At 43.6% G+C, this 16,908-nt stretch overlaps 1 protein-coding gene across 1 annotated transcript in view; it reads left to right on the top strand.

Annotated features, from left to right (window-relative positions):
- Window positions 1–1,130: 1,130 nt before the first annotated feature.
- The window catches only part of ARHGAP10 (Rho GTPase activating protein 10), a 103,105-nt gene continuing 87,327 nt past the window's right edge, over window positions 1,131–16,908 (top strand). Inside the window, exon 1 of the mRNA XM_063415242.1 lies at window positions 1,131–1,461. Coding sequence (XP_063271312.1) covers window positions 1,308–1,461 — 154 coding nt within the window. The 5' untranslated portion in view covers window positions 1,131–1,307. The remainder of the gene's footprint in view (window positions 1,462–16,908) is intronic.

The following is a 16,908-nucleotide window of genomic DNA, read 5'->3' as shown; positions in this document are numbered from 1 at the left end:
GATAGTATGAGACAAAATGTTAGTACATGTGTGGTATCAGGAGCCAGAAGGAGGAGAAAAAACCCACTGCAATTATCAGTGGTCAGTGAGGTGTAACAAGAGCTGGACTGTACCAAACACTGTAATGAGCAATTATCTCTGGCACTCTGTGGTTCTCCAGACTAATTCAGCTGTATTATTTTTTTGTCAGAGCAAATAAATGCTAGTGGATAGCATAAGTTCATTATATGCTAACAATATTTTTAACAACTCAGCAGTGTGTTGGAAATGGTGGGAGCTGATATCAATGCTCTGTAACAAAACGTCAGTAAAACTGAAGGTTAAATTCACCAGTTTCTAATCTGTCTCTCCTTAACATGCAGCCTGGAGACACACTCAGCCTCACATCAGGATATCATCTTTCATGAAAATCAGAATGGTGACCTGAAAAGAACATAAGGAAGGTAAGATGGAACCAAACATATGAGATGCTGGTGTATGCCTGTTGTATGAAATGTCTTGAAGAGGGCTTTTCCTGAAGCCGTGCTTGCAGTGAATGTCAAAGGAAAATAACCAAAGCAAGGATAAATGCACAGTTTATGGACAGGATATTGCTATAGCTTCACATTATCAATCTATGTCATAGTCTCTTAAAAGAGGCTACAAGAAGGCAGTAAAATTTGATGATTTTGAGTAGGGGGTGGCAGAAAAGCAGAGATTTTTCTGATATAAAGCCACTTTGAGCCTTAATTAGGTGAGGTCGCCCCAGTGCAGAGCAGAGGGGACAATCCCCTCCTTGCCCAGCTGTGCCTGGTGCCCCCAGGACAGGGCTGGCCCTCCTGGCTGCCAGGGCGCTGCTGGCTCATGTTGAACTGTCCATGGAGCAGGAGCCCCAGAGCCTTTGCCCAGCGCTGCTCTCCCGTCCCCAGGCTGTACACAGAGCCAGAGCTGTCCCGTCCCAGGTGCAGAATCCCAGCCCCTCGCACGGTTGGTCATTGTCCATCTCTAACTCCCCGAGGCGTCCCTGTAGAGAGCAGCGGGCTCTCGCCGGTCCCTGCCCGCAGCGCCTCCGCCGAGCCGCCCTGCCCGCGCACCGGGCGCGCCCCGCCGCGGGCAGCTCGGAGGGGCGGGCGCCGGGCTCTGCCCGCCCCGCTCGGGCGTGTCGCGGCGGGGCTGCCGGGAGGGCGGCTCCGCCGAGCTCGGCTGTGTGTCTGTGTGTCCGTGCCCAGCGTTCGCGGGGGGAGCCGCCGCTCCGGCTTTGTGGCCGCGGCCGCGGAGGGCGGCGGTGCTGCGGAGCGCGGGGAGCCGAGCCCGGCGCGGCGGCGGCCATGGGGCTGCAGCCCCTGGAGTTCAGCGACTGCTACCTGGACAGCCCCTGGTTCAGGGAGCGGGTGAGAGCCCACGAGGCCGAGCTGGAGAAGACCAATAAGTTTATCAAGGAGTTGCTGAAGGATGGGAAGAACCTGATCGCCGCGACCAAGAGTGAGTGGCGGGGAGCGGGGGGAGCTGCGGGGGCGGCTGCCCGGCGCCGGGAGCCTTCGCCTGCGGGGCGGCGGCGCTCGCCTTTGTGGCACAGAGCTTTGCACTGGCGTTCTCCAGCCTCTCCCTCGGGTTCCCCATCGGCCGCTTGGAGACGCAGCTCCTCTCCAGCCCTTCTCCGTGGAGAGGAATAAGGGATAGAGGCGGTGGCAGCGCCGGGTGATTCCTGTTGCATCTGCCCGGTTCCCGGGCCGGGCCTGGCTCTGTGTCCGCCGGGAGGGCTCGGTGCCGGTGCTGCGGGCTGTGGATCGCGTACCTGAGCACAGCCGTGGCGTGCCTGTGCACTGCAGCCTGTGGAGAGGCTGCTGGAAAATACCCCTGAAAAAGAAGCGTGTTCAGGAATTAGCACACTTAGTTTTGTGCTGACAGCGCTGGTTACCGGTTCTATGCCTTTGGCCTCTTAAAATGTGATGGTGCTGTGTTAATTTTGCATTTACTTGTTGGCTATATACATAGTGTATATAAATACCTAACTATAACGTGTTTTATGTGGGAATAGTATTTTTTTTGCCTTGAATGACCATGTTCATGCGTGTTCTTGGTGTAGTATTGTGCTAATGTATTTTTCCCATTTAACTTAAGACACAGTTGTGTAGTCACCTGAATATTTAGTAGGATGATTTGCTACACTGATTATTCAAATAAACCACTAATACAGTGCCCTGGCACCGTGTTCTCGGAAGTGTACAGCACCTCTGGTATGGTAAACTTCTGAAGCCAGGAAACCATGCTGTCAGGATGTTTCCATTAAACTGAGAGGGGTTTGGGCAGTGGTTTGATCAGTGCAGCTGCCTGGATATGGTGAAGTTTGTTAAACCAAAATTAACTCATTTCTGTAAATAAAGAAACATTGTTGTCTGGTGGAAAATGCCATGTCAAATTTCACTTGTCTGTAACTTATTCTTGAACCAGTTAACATTCAGTTACTGCAAATTGTGATCTTAGAGGATTATTCAAAATCTGTGATTTGAATTGTCAGTATAAATCATCTTAACTTGGAGTGTAAAGTAAAAAAGTGTCCCAAAAATCAGATAAGAACAGTAGAGAGAAATCATTTCACTTCTCTTCCTCAAGCATCCAGACAGTATTTTGGTGACTGCCCCAAACCCTCAGTTGCTCATGCACAGTGATGTCTACAGAACTTCATTTGTAAGTGTGGAGCTGGCTGTGCTGAGGAAAGCCCTAACTCCTGTCCAGAGCACACCAGAATCGTGTGCTGGCAAATTGGCCTCGTGTGCAGTGCTCAGGGGGCTTTGCTGTGTGTGCTGGAAGCCAGGTGTGCTGGCCAGAACTACCTGAGAGTGCTCAATTAAATACTCAGGGCTAGCTGAGATCCTGCCTGGTGTTCAGGTCTGAGCACTGCCTTCCTTTCTGAGATGACAGTCAGGAGGTTTATTCCTGAATTTAGTTGCTGAACCTTATTCTAACAAACATCTTCAGCATACTTGTTTGAAAATTACAGACAGGTTCGACCCTTCCTTCCACATTTCAGGTTTCTGCAGTTGTCTCTCCTCTTTGCAGTGCCCTGAGTGACAGGTTTGAAGCTGACCTGCTTTCCTCTGGTACTGCCAAAGGAGTGCCACTGTTCAACAGACATTTAAAGATAATTTAAACCAGAGGAAGTGCAAGAAGTTAAAACCCACTAAAACCCCAGTGGTTAGGGCATTGGTCCTCCTTGTGTTTTCAGAAGAAAACATTATCATCTAAATTCTTTGAGGAACCTGATTCATTTGCTGTCAGGAAACCAGATAGGATTAGTATTTGTTCCAAAAACCAAGCTTGAGAAATGGTCTAGACACAATAGTCTATTCATTTGTGTCCAAACTGCATTTTCTGCACAAAGATATTCTCACTGCAATTTTGAGACTATGATAGTAAAGCAGGGTGTAGTGAGCTTAGATGACTGCCTCTGAAAGAGCAGTTGCTGACAATTTTTAGTCTTTTGAACAAAAAATGTCATCTTGATAATAGCTAAAATATTTCCCTGTTTCTAGAACCAGGTAAAATATGAGATTTGCACCTGGTGTAATTGATATGTGAGTGTGATAAGCTGCTCTGAGTGGTGTGTAAAGTATAAAATGTAGTAAGTGCACTGTTATTCTTCAATTTGTGGGAAATACGTAATTTGTGGGACTGCAATGGACACCACCAGCATTTCCCTCCCTCAGCAGTTTCCTTATTTCACTTGTAAAGCTGGCAGCAGACGTTATGTGGATTCTTTAGGTGTGAATAACTGATGCAATTGAATAGATCCCACTTCCTGCCTGACAGACAGCCTCGTAAGTGACTTTTTTTTGATGCTGCCTGCAGTGGGTTACATTCTGTCAGGAGAAAGCAGATGCTGCTGCCACTCCCTCTAATTCATAGGAACCATCAGTGTCTTGCAGGGCACAACGTGATGTGGATCCTCTCTCCCTGGCTCCTTTCCATTTGTCTCCTCAGTTGCGTGGGATTGTATTTTTCACCTAAAACTCGTAAGGGTTGATTTTTGTTAGTACAGAACTATATTGCTTAAAAAGGAGAAAAAAAGAAGAATATGCATTTTTAAATTGTTGAATTTCCAGAGTAGAGCATACCTCAAGTGTATCTTTAAAGTTTCAGTAGTTTCAAGAATGTGATAAAAAGATAAACAAGAGTGACTCAAAGCTGTCTGTTTCCTGTGTGAGGTTTTGAATCACTGAGTTGTCTAGTTCAAGCTAAATATTGGAAGGATGAATAAACAATAGGTGGCTCTTCCTTTTTTGTAACAGTTAAATGTGTCTAGAAGAAGTACAAACCCATTTTTTCCCTTCTGTTACTAATACAAGTGGTATACACCTATACTTTTTAAAATAGAAATATTTCTTAGGGGATTCCAGTTCAGTTAAACAAGTTAGGATCAATTGAGTTTGTAAATAAATTCTGGATGGAGGTAGTTGTGCTTCAGTAAAAGTGAATTTGAAGGTGCATGATAAGAGAATCCTTGTTCTGAATCATGAAAGGAATGTAAGAGGTTCAGTTCTGAGCTCTTAAAAATCTGCAGTGCAGTTTGTCAGAAGCTAAGGAACACACTGGATAAATACTTTATATTTATTCTGAATTCTTGCCCCTATGTTGATCCAACACACATCTCTTCACACGATGGGCTGCTGAGGACAGGACATGGATGTGTCGGGGCATCCTGGCCAGTGACTGCTCCTTAGTGCTGCTTTCATTTTGTGTTTTTCATGGAGAGTTATTTCTTGCACTCCTCCAGACAGAATACAGAATGGGAACCAAATTTATTTTATGTGTAGAAAGAGTTTGTTGGAATACACAGAGTTGCTGATGAGTTTTTGTTTTAACAAATATCCAGTCCCAAGCCTCAGTGTGATATCTGAGTTGTCCAAACCCATATTCTTTTTTCTCTTGGTGTGTGGTTGACCTTCCAGACACTGATCTAGGTTAGATTTTGCCCTGACCTGGTGTATATATTATTATGTAAATATGAAAGCTGTGGTAATCCCATATAATAACACCACATAAAAACCTCTTAGACCACTTGAGCTGCGGTGCATTTTTTCCTTAAGCACTAATTGTCTCTTTTTTAAAGCTTTCCTTAATATAATCTGCAGTTATGAAACCATGTGTAATGTGTGCCAGCTTTCAAAGCCTTAGGAACTTTTTTTTTTTTTTTTGCAACAAAAATGTTCTACTGACATTCCAGTACATGTCAGAGAAGATAAAACCCCTAATATAGGGCTTATTAATAACTTCTAGACAAAAAATGGATATTCACTAAAGATTTAGGTAGAATCCAAAGATTAAAAACTTAATGCCATTCTTACTTAATGGGGAAGAGGGGAATATTGTGAGAGGGTCTTAGTTGAACTTGTATGCAAAGTTTCCTAAATCAACCATGGTTAGTTAGGCCTCTATATTTGATTATTTTGCCTTGAATTCAGCGAGACCTCTGATCTAATAAATCTTTACATTTAGCATTTTAGGAAGCTATTTTATTTTTCAGTCCCTAACTCAAATCCAGGCTTTATTTCAATTTTAAGGCATGCTTTAGGTGTGATAACCATAAGCAAATCAATGCTGTATGGGAATGTTCTGAGATTTAAATTTGAAATACACTCTGCTAGGGCCATTTTAGATAAAAATTACTTCAAGGGCAAGTAGTGCAAAGGCTACTGAGCTGTATTTACCTTTAAAAAACCCCACCTTTCTATTGGAAATGTTTCCATTACTGAGCTCATTAGAAAACTGAGGCAAACAGGTACTTTGGGGCCCATCCAATAGAGATTTCCCTTAAGAAAGAGCTGCTGATAACAACATAATAAAATGTTGCTTTTCCCTTCCCTTCAAGATAATTACCACAGCTGGGGCCTCACTAACTATGACAACACTTTTTTTTTTTTTTTTTTTTTTTTTCCTTCTTGTAGCTAAAGTTGCTTCTGTACAAGGACCAGGGAAATGCTTTTATTTAAGCAAGTACCCTAAAGAACATTTTGTTTAGCTCCACCCCAAGTGGAGCATTCGTTACTGTGTCAGCAGCTATAAAAAGTGTCAGGCTTATTCTGTGCAGGAGGCCACTTTGTCAGCTTGGATCTCATCTCTTCAGCTTCAATTACTAACAAGCTCCACTGCTGTCTTTGTCCTGTAAATGTTCCACTGGTCATTTTTTTTATTTTTGAAAGCAGAGCATTGTGCTGCTGAACATCTGTGATACCAGAAAACATGAAATTTCACAAATTTATATGGATTTTCTTAGTGCTGAGAGATGTGACAAACTGTCGTTAAATGAAGTGATTTTGTCTTTTAATCATTTGGGGAAAATGTGTCATTTTTCAGCTTTAGATAAAACGTGTGATGATCATTAAAGTGGGCATCACTGAAGTGTAATTATCAGTCTTCAGGACAAAACAAACAGACATAAGTTTATAATTTTTGGAGTTGTCTGGTAGATTATGTTGAGAAGGTTTTTATCTTTTTTTTTTAAATTACAAGACTTTTAGAAATGTAATTTTAGAGTTGTATGGAATCTCAGTCTATCTTAAGGAGCTGTAACAAAGCCTGGATTTGCCCTACAGGCTGTAAAGTGCCAACACCTGCTTGCAATAAGAAAATCCAGCCCACTGCTCAGGCTGCAGGTGGATGCTGTTCCTAAAATTATCTGTGCTTGCCAGCTCTGTATTGAAAAAACGTCACAAAGTTTAGCAAGCTGACCTTCTGACTCTGATAACACTCCTCAAGTCCAAAATAACTTGGTAAGTTTTTTTGAGGCAGAACATGTCTTTCTGCCTGGCACAGATGTTTTTTCTGAAGGGGCAGGAAAGAGAGGGCTATGATGATTTTCTTAGGGTTTTTTTGGGCAGTAGCAAACAGGCTGGGTGCTCTTTAGACAGGGAGCAGGTGGAAACATGTTTGGGATGGCACTGAAGAGCTGCATCCCTCCTTGTCTCCTCCTTCCCAGCTGTTTTGTAATGTTACATAATTCATGTATGAAGTTTACAGTGACAGTGTGCTTTTGTTTTACAATGCCAACTTCAGTCCTACTGCAACCCTTAGCACATTAACCTGAAAATCAGGGCCTGGCTGTTTTAGAGAGTCCACTGAGTGTGAATCTTGACAATATGTTTAATGTTTTGATAGTGTGGCTTGTGGCTTCTTGAGATAATTTTTATGATTTGCTTATGGCCAGTGTGGCTTCTTTTTGTGTCTGATGCCCCTTTTCTGAGTTTCAATACCATATTTACTGCTCAGTGTTTTGGTTATCTTTTAAAAGTCCTCAGGTTTCTGAGTTAGTTAATTAAGACACTTGGAGCAGTTGAATGCTTTCTGGAATATCTAATGAATGTAAAATATTTGATCAAATAAACTTGGGCACATATTGGAGAACAGTTTAAGAAACTACTGTTCAGGGGATGTAACATCTCTCTGCTGGTGGTTGCTGCCACCCACTGGAGTTGTCAATCTTAATCATCTCCCCAAATCTGCCTGTTGCTAAGGCAAACCCATCTTCCTTGCCAAATTTAAACTCAGCCATCAGTTTTGCAATGAGTTGAAGCAGGCACCTGTACTCCATCCCAGCAGCTCCTGTTGTTTTCCTCTGGGTGTGACTTTGATGGAGGAGGGCAGTAATTTATGAAGCCCCATATTACACATCTGGGATAAATGTGTGCCTTCTGTCCAAAGCACGTGTTTTGTTATCTCACTGGGAAATAAAACACTGGAAAGGGAAGTCTGTGGCCTGGTTTTTTACACTATCCTCCAGTTCTTTTTCTAAACAGATATTTTTGACAGACAACCTCAATGTCACGTTGGTTTTCCATACCTGCTTGTAACTATGGATGGAGCTTCTTGCAGATACTCTGTTGTCTTTTACTCCTTCTGCTCTGTTTTTGTTTCCTCCCTTTGTTGTTCTTTTCCATCCTGTGTGTTTGCTCATCTTTCAGGATAAAAATAGAGAGAAAACATCCAGGCCCTCAGAAGCTATGTGACCATCACAGGCCAAGGCCAAATCAGAAGTTCCTGTAAATCATTCGTGCTACGCTTGTCCTTTGTGGGAAAGGAGCAGCGTGAGGGGAAAAATAATCTACAGGGATGGAAAATCACAGTGTTATTAATCAGATTGTGGTTTTACTACAGCCCAGACCTTGGAATAAATGTCCTGTTGTTGCCTCTTTAAATGAGAGGGCTGGGCAGGTGAAGGTTCTTGGCTCCATAGGTAGGTCAGAGAGGAGCTTTGTCTCTCAGATCTGGTTGTTACAGCTTCCCTGGGTCCTTGTCAGCTTTTGTATGTGCACCTGGCTGGTTGGGACTGCATGTCCTTGAAGAGGAAAAACAATGCTTTGTTTAATTTGGCAGGGAAAATTGAGTATATCCAGGATGAAACTGAGCAGGGCTCTGTACCAGAGCTGGGCCTTGAAGGACGCTGTGGTGTGTGTGGTGTCCTCACCAGTTTGTTGCTGGTGAGTGGCTTTTGGCTTTGAAACGTTTCCATCTCCTCCGTTAGGCTGGGGCATGGGGGCTTAGAAATAATGAATGAATTAATGCTGAGGATTATGAAGTTTGTCATACATCAAGGGTTTAAGCCTTAAGAAAAATCAGATTGTAATGTCTCAAATCTCAGAAATTGGGATGTCTTCCCAAGCAGAGAGAGCATCGTATTTTTGTTTGGTTGGTTTAATCTGTGATATCATCAGTCTTTAGAGTCGCTTGCTTTAAAAAATGTTAATAATATTTGATTGTAGGTGTGTTTGAACAAAAAAATTATGGAAACTTGTAGCAGTTTTACATAAAAATTTAATTGCTTGGACTGTGCTTCTTCAAAAGAAATCCCTGACTCTGTCCAGTCTGCTCTCGCACACTTGCTCTGTGGTAATATTACTGTTCTTGCATTGTGCTTCATTTTATGCTTTCAGTCATTTCAAAATGCTGCTGTGCCTCTTCCTAGCTGTTCCCTTGTTCCAGGGGATTTGGCATCTTTGCTAAAAGAAATCTTAACTACCTGGAATGATTGCCTTTTTTTAAAAGATTTGGACACTCATGGCTTAACCCCAGCTAAGAACTGAGAACCACACAGACACTTGCTCACTCTCCCAGCCAGTGGGATTAGGGAGAAGATTAGAGGGGTAAAAGCTGGAAAACTGCTGGGTTGGGATCCAGACAGTTCAATAGGGAAAGCAATTTCTGAATAGCCTTGGAACATTGCTTCCTAGCACTATTATTAGTGTAGCAGCCAAGAGATACGAGCAGCTGCTGAGTTTTGTTCTGAGTGCCTGCATGGGTGTGTTGGGGTGCCATGACCAGGGACAAGCAGCAGCACTGGGGGATGCCTGGCAGGAATTTTGGTTGGAAAATAGTTGACATGAGCTCAGTGGTTGGTGATTCTGTCTCTTCTCTCTCTCTCCTCTGAGAGGTGTGAGTGATGTAACTTTTCAGATGATTCCTGCCATAGTTAGCAAAAATTGCTGCTTTCTTCACCTCATTTGATGTTTTTAGCTGCCTTTCTGTGATCATTTATGGAGCAAACTCAGGTGAACGTTCGAGTTTGAGTATTGGGGATGAGCAACAAGGGTCTAATAGGCCTGGATTTTAGCACATGCTACCATGGAGACATGCTCATGGTTCCTGAGAGATTTGGGGATAGAGCTGTAGGACAGATCAATGGCTGAATCAAGTCCTCTTTGAAGTATGTGCCTCTCATTCCTTGCTAGGCTTTGGAAAAGAAATGCTCAGCCCCGTGTTGCCAATGTCAGTTGAATTTTTAGTCACAGCAGAACAATTAGAAAGGGGAAAGACATGTCTTTTGTGGCTCTGTAAAGCAGGGGATAGAATAGATTGATGTCAGGGTTTAGTAATATCAGAGGAGGAGAACTCATCAGTTCTCTCTGAGGAGGGCTGTGGTAGGGTTGTTTGCTTGCTTGAAGACACTTGCCTATTCCCAGTTCCTTTCCTTCCAGAGAGGGACCCATTTTACTGCTCTAGTGCAGTTTGCCTCAGCCTTTTCAGGTGATGGATTCTCCAACCTTTTCCAGGGGGAGAGAGAAAAAACCCATACTGTTTTGTATAACACTATAATATTGCATAATATTGAATGGTAGCATTCGTTTATTGAGCATCGTTGAGTGAATTTGTTAATTTGTTTTCCTTTTTGCTTGTGTTTTTTGTTTGCTTAAAGCTGTTGGATTTGATTTCTGGCAGTCACTTTTCTCAAATTGCCTTTTGATACTCCATGGACTTCTCATGGTTTTTGGATGAGAGCCCATGGGAATGTTTTAGTGGTATGTGCAGTATAGGGAGCTGAGAATTCCTTGGTGTCATAAACAGTTCATTAATGTTTGTTTTCTTAAGTTGTAATGATATTTGTCTGTGAGCTGGTTTAATGTTTGTTTTCCTTTCGAGAAGATACATAGTTACAGCTGTAAGTGGGTGATGAATGTGAATAGAGGGAATTGAGAGTTGTTGTTTTGTGTGGCAGCAAAATGAAGCACGCCTGTCTGGCAGTGACAAATTCCTCTGCATACTCTGAGTGCTACCAGATACTTGGGAATTCAAACCAAAGGGAAATTCCTTGTTTGCCCTGTACCCCTGCAGTGAACAGCTTGGTGTGGTTGGGATTCTTGATCATATGAAGCTCCTTATTTAGGGTTGCCACTAGACAAGCACAGCAGGATTTATGTGCAGGAAGTGTCATCAGGACATGATGATGAGTTTATTTACTTGTGATCAGCCAAGTCACAACCCATTTTAAAGTCTCGCTAATGGTTTCCTGTGTTCTATTTGTAGCACTGTTTTTTTTTTTGTCAGGTAAAGTGTGTACACTTTGCAACACATTAATATGAGATTATTCTTAAAAATAAACAAACACAGCTCTTAACCTATAAAGCACTTAAAAATCCAAAGTACATAAAGCATTTTAGATGGGAACCTTTCAACATCCTGTGCAGCAGCTTGGGCTGTGGTTGTGTTTACGCAGGGGTGAAGTGAGCAGCCAAGTGATTAGATAGGATTGCACATCAAACCCTCATGGAGATGGAGGTAGTTATTAGGAGGCGCTGACATTTAACCTTTTAACCCATGCATTGGCAGATTTTATTTTGTGAGACAGCTTGGAGACATTGGAATTGTGCTGGGAATTGTGAGATTGCCCACTGAATTCCCTAACCAGTGATCAGAACTGTTTTGGTGTCAGTTCTTGCAGGTTGGAAGACAGTGTGTTGGATTTTAAATGCTCAGTTTTATCCTGCAGTCATGTTCAATGTTCCAGCGAGGTGGTGGAACCATCTGTGTGATTCTTTGTACTTTCTGGAATATGAAGGACATGGGACTGTTCTTACCTTGATGCTCTGATAAAATTGGGAATGTTTTGGCTCTTGCTGGTTTGAAGTGTACCCCAACTCCAGCGATTTGTTCCAGAACCACATCCAGTCAGACAGCAATCCACACACACTGCCCTGGTCACAGTACAAGGTGTCCCAGCCTCACCCTGTGCCCAGCAGGCTGAGGGTGCAGGTGGCTGTGTCACCCTGTGCCCAGCAGGCTGAGGGTGCAGGTGGCTGTGCCACCCTGTGCCCAGCAGGCTGAGGGTGCAGGTGGCTGTGTCACCCTGTGCCCAGCAGGCTGAGGGTGCAGGTGGCTGTCCCAGCCTCACCCTGTGCCCAGCAGGCTGAGGGTGCAGGTGGCTGTGTCACCCTGTGCCCAGCAGGCTGAGGGTGCAGGTGGCTGTGCCACCCTGTGCCCGTGTCCCCTGGCTCAGGGCTGCCTCACACGCAGCCACAGCCCCTGCACCCTTTGGGGCTCGCTGCCACTTTTGACTCACTTTTCTCATTTTCCTGTCAGTGACCCTACCCAGCTTAGTCTCTGCCCTTACAGATGGTTGCTACTGACACGAGTCCTAAATTTAGCCCTAAATTTTTCCTTCTGAACCCATCCTTAGTCCTAATTTGGTGATTGTAGCCACTAGCAGATACAAGCCGAGAAAGGAAATTTTCCCTGCCGATGCTGACATCTCTCATCATCTGGCAAACCTCTGCTGAACCCAGCAATGAGGATTTCTGCTGGCTGCTACCCAGCCCTAAAAGCAATTGACTGAATTTTTGGATCCTTCTCCTTCTGTCTGTTGACACTGGTAACTAATAACAAAAAAAAAAATTATCTGAAAGCCTTGCAAGTGAATCCTAGCTCAAGCCTTGCCTTAACACAAAGCAGGTGGCTCCCACTGAACTGCTAAATGAGGCATGAACTAAAACTTACTTGGTTCCATTGTCCTATGTTGATTAATTATGGACAAATGCCTTAGAGTAGCGTGAATCTTCAGAAACCAGGAGTGAAGATTATAGAATGTAAAGCCAGTGTGCCTTTTATTTCCACCAATGGGAAAGAAGGTGACAAACTGAGGATCAGAAAGGATTTGGGGTTTTTCATGGGCACCAGTCAGCAAGCCAGCTTAATTGTAAGCTGCCAATAGTCACAAAGTTTTCAGTTTTTAAGCTATTTTTGTACTAGTAATTTTACTTGCCCTATAAACCATTTTTTTAATCTCTGTTACTAATATGGACAAGAGGATGGTTGTGCTTTGAGTTGACATCAGACCAAGAATACAAGAAGACTGTTTATGCAGAGCTTCCCATTTACAGATGCCTGTTATGGGATTGGGACATATCAGAGGAAGATTCCTGTGCTCCTTCCCACAGCCATACATGAGAAAGAAAACAGGAGTGTTTTTCCTTTCCCTTTGTATCCATGTACTGATTATATGTGAACCATTTGTCTCATCTGTCTTGATAGGACGTTATTTAAAGTTTTAAATACAGAAGGATTAGGTAATGATTTTATACATCTTTTACTGAGAGAAATTAATTTGTGTGGGGAAAGCTCTCTTCATTTGCCAGGCTGTAATTAGGAAATCACCATCCATTTTCTGCCCTCAATTTTGTGCAACTGTGAGCACTGTTCAAAACTCACTGTACTTCCTTTGTCTGGGAATCCCATGCTGGTCTTTGGTGTGTTTTACTTTTCTTTGGTATAAGTTGCTGCAATGTAGAAATAGTGAGGATCAGCTTGTTTGGTTTTATTAAAGTTATTTTATTAAGTGTTACTGCTAACTCTACACTCTAAATAAATTTGAGACCAAATCACTTGTTTTGAGAGAGTGGGCTGGGCTGGAGGAAAGCCATAATGTTTTGCAGTGGATTTTGGGCACAGGAATAGAGAGGACTTCTCAAAGGAGTGAATCTGATCTTGTTCCTATTTTTCTTTAAAGGTTTCTTTCTCATCAGACTTTGTTTCTTGGCATCCCAGGGCATCTCCTCTTTCTCTTACATCACCCCACAATTACACAGCGCTTTGATGAGCATTCTTGTGGTCAGTAACATATGTTAGTACAAGTTGCACTTCCAGCTTTAAATGTGGCTCTAAAGAAGATGAAAAAATAAACAAATGCTTGGCAGAACTGAGGGCCCGTGCTCCCCTGGGTGGGTGTTTGTGTTCTGAGCCTTGGGTGCAAAGCTGTGATGCTGGAATACAGAAAGCCCTGCTGGAGCTGCCAGGGTGAAAGCTGGGGATGCTTTGCAGCCCTGGAGCTGGGGTTTGATGTGATCTCCTGCTGCCAGTGCAACCTCCCTGCTTAACACAACCTCTGGAAGGGCCAGAGCCTGTCTGGGAGAGACTTTGCCCTGTGCTGGAGCTTTTGGTGCCAAGTCTCAGGCACTGCGACTCCCTCATGGCTCTCCTGTGCCCACACAGAACATTTGGCTTTCCCTGCCTGCTCTGCCTCTGCCCCTGGAAGGTGTAGCTGTCATTTCTATTTAAACAGTTATTTCTATGATTTCTGTACAGAGAAACAAAGGAGTTGAACTATAAGTTATTGCACAACTTTTATTGTAGGGTCTCTGAGGAGAGTGGATATTGTACTTTCCTTTCTTGCTTTCCACTCCACTGGACACTTGCTTAATCAGATGTGCCAACATGCCTCCCCTTGGTTAATTTTCCTTGTTTTCTTAAGTTAGACATTTCTGCTTGGACATTCAATTGCTTTGGATGGGTATTTCTGCAGGAAAATCGTGCTAGTGAGTTTTATGTTGTGTTCCCATGAACTCCAGATATGTGTGTGTGCTTGTGTGTGCCTGTGTACCGTTCACCATGACAGGAAACGAAGGAAAGAAACACCCAGTAACCAGAAAAACTTGTAATTCACTCCTTACACCTTTGATACGCTGTCCCTTCCTAGACAGGGTTGTTATTTGAATTGCAGGATTTGAAGCTGAGGGCAGAACTGCCTGAAGCACTCTGTCATACTAACACAGAAGCTTTCGTAATTGGAACAATTAATACCGGAATAATTTCTTTTGCAGTCATCATGTAGGAAGAAAACCTCATTCATTTGACTGTAAACATTGAGGGCAGTATTTCTTACACATTGTGGGTCACTAAATTCCTCACAGTCCTCACAGAGGCTTGCTAGGCTGGGATTATTTACGTGAAGTGATTTATTGGGCAAAACTGTCAGCAGAACTGCAAGCCTGAGTTCAGCTGGCTGAGATTTTTATATACCACAGCCTCCACTGGGGTTTTGGCAAGTGCACCCTTCCTGAATGATGTGAAAGACCTTGTCAAGCTGTCTCTGATAATTAGATTTGACATAGCTAATACCTGAAATACAGGCAAGACAGTCATGTGGCCAAATCATGGCTTGTCAGCAATGGATGTGTTTGTATTGGGCTGCCAGTGTTGTTTTTGAGAAGGGAGCATTGCAGAAAGAACAGCTAGGAAAAAATGTGTAGATGCTTCGTCCATTCTGTGCTGAAATAAAGGCTGTAGTTTTGCTATGCCAATTGGCTATTTATATATTTAATTAAAGTATAAGAACTTTGCTGGTTTGATAAGAAGAGATTGGGAGATGTGCAGACATTGTAAAGTACTTCAAACATTTTAACTCTGAGTATCTGATAGTCCCAGGATGAGCTTATGCTCCAGCCAGCAGCAGGTCAGACTTGCTTTGAGTTTGAGTCCAGTTTTCCTTGCAGCAGTGGCCATCATTTTACCTTGTGGCTCTCAAAAGGATGAGTGTGATTTGTGATCTGCTTCCTCCTCGTCTGCTGTGTGTCCTTCGTGGTCCTTTCCCCATGGCTGCAGGATTTGCACAAGCCCAGGGATGCTGTTCACATCCTGCTCCCACCTTTAGTTGTGGAGTTACACTTGCACATGGTGAGGTAGCAGAAATAAAGGTTGTGCTGGCAATGATCAGGGATTTCAGTGACGTCTGTTGAACGTGCAATTTGGTCAAATTTCCAGCTCACTGGTTCTAATACACAGTCTTGGAAAATAAATCCTACTGATACTATGTCCCAAAATAGTGTCTCAGTTGGTGTTTCAAACAAAAAAAAAAAGAAAATTTTGCTCTTCTGGGCTTTTAAAAATCTATTTCCCCCATCATCATCTAACATTACTTGCATGGTTGGAAGTGATGGATATGACCACTTTGAAATGCCTTAGAAAATGCTGGCTTTAGATGCTGTCTGCTCTTCTGCATGCATTTCTGCTCCTTGGGAAGTGAATTCTCTGTTTCCAACTGATTTTTTTTTTTTTGTTTGCACTAAATGCAGTATTATGTTTTCCCAGATCTGCTTCTGGAAATACTTGGTGAACCAGGGCAGAGTGTTGCCTGTGTGTTGGCCTTTTTCCAGCTCAAACACCCAGCAGTCACATGTGTAGGGGTTATCATCATGGTTTGAACTTTGTTCTGGCTTTTGGATGTGATAAATGCTCCAGGATCAACACGACAGCAGTTAATGAAACTGCAGGTCACCAGTGTTTGTTTCTGAAGTGGGAACTGCCTGTGGGAGTGGAAATGTATTTCCTGTTCCTTCACAATGTGGAAGCAAGGGCTCTGGACTTGTGTTGTGCTCTTCAGAGCTGCTGGGCTCTGCTCAGCTGGATGCACTGGAGGAGGAAGGTGGGGAGGAGCTCCGTGGGCTTTGATGTTTTGTGCTGCACGTGTAGTTGAAGATGCTGCTCACTGCAGCACTGTGCAGTGAATTTCTGGATAATTCACTTGTAGAAGTGGCTCTCATGTTTGTGTCGTGTCTAGGTGGCATCTTCCAGTGGCATGAAAATAACGGAAAAATAAAGTTTAATTTCTTTGGGACACAGGCGCTTTGTTGGGCTTATTATTGGGGTATGCTGGGCATCCAAAGTCCCGTGGCAGCAGGGCAGGGAGGGGGTTCTGCCCCTCTGCTCTGGTGTGATCCCGTCTGCAGTGCTGCACCAGCTCTGGGGTCCCAGCACAGGAGGGACAGGGACCTGCTGGGACAAGTCCAGAGGAGGGGAATGCCAGGATGATCAAAGGGATGGAGCATCTCTCTGGAGAAAAGGCTGAGAGAGCTGGGATTATTCACCCTGGAAGAGTGAAGGCTTCAGGGTGACCTAATTGCAGCCTTCCACCTTGAAGGGTGCCTGTGAGAAAATGGAGAGAGAGCATTTACATGGGCATGTAGTGACAGGAGAAGGGGAACGGCTTCAAATTGGAGACTGTAGGTTTAGATTATATTTTAGCAAAGAATTCTTTACTCTGAGTGCTCTGAGGCACTGGAACAGGTTGCCCAGAGAGGTTTTGGATGCCCCATCCCTGTAAATGTTCAGTGCCAGACTGGATGGAGTTCTGAGCAGCCTGGTCTGGTGGAAGGTGTTCCTGCCTGTGGAAAGGGTTTTGAACCAGATGATCTTTCAGGACCCATCCAACCCAAAGCATTCTGTGATTCTGTGAAATATGTGGTAGTGACTAAAGTGTAACTTCTTACAAAACTCTAGAGTGCATAATAAAACACAGAGATTACAGAATTGGAAAAAGTGAGTTTACTAATTGATTATTTCAACTTGATCCTGAAGGTCTGATTCGTGCTTGTGTTCTGCTTTCACTTTTCT

The sequence above is a fragment of the Prinia subflava genome, chromosome 18, assembly GCF_021018805.1.
Source record: "Prinia subflava isolate CZ2003 ecotype Zambia chromosome 18, Cam_Psub_1.2, whole genome shotgun sequence".
NCBI classification, from domain to species: domain Eukaryota; kingdom Metazoa; phylum Chordata; class Aves; order Passeriformes; family Cisticolidae; genus Prinia; species Prinia subflava.
Note: the sequence above shows the minus strand (reverse complement) of the source record. Positions and strands in the feature narration are given on the sequence as shown.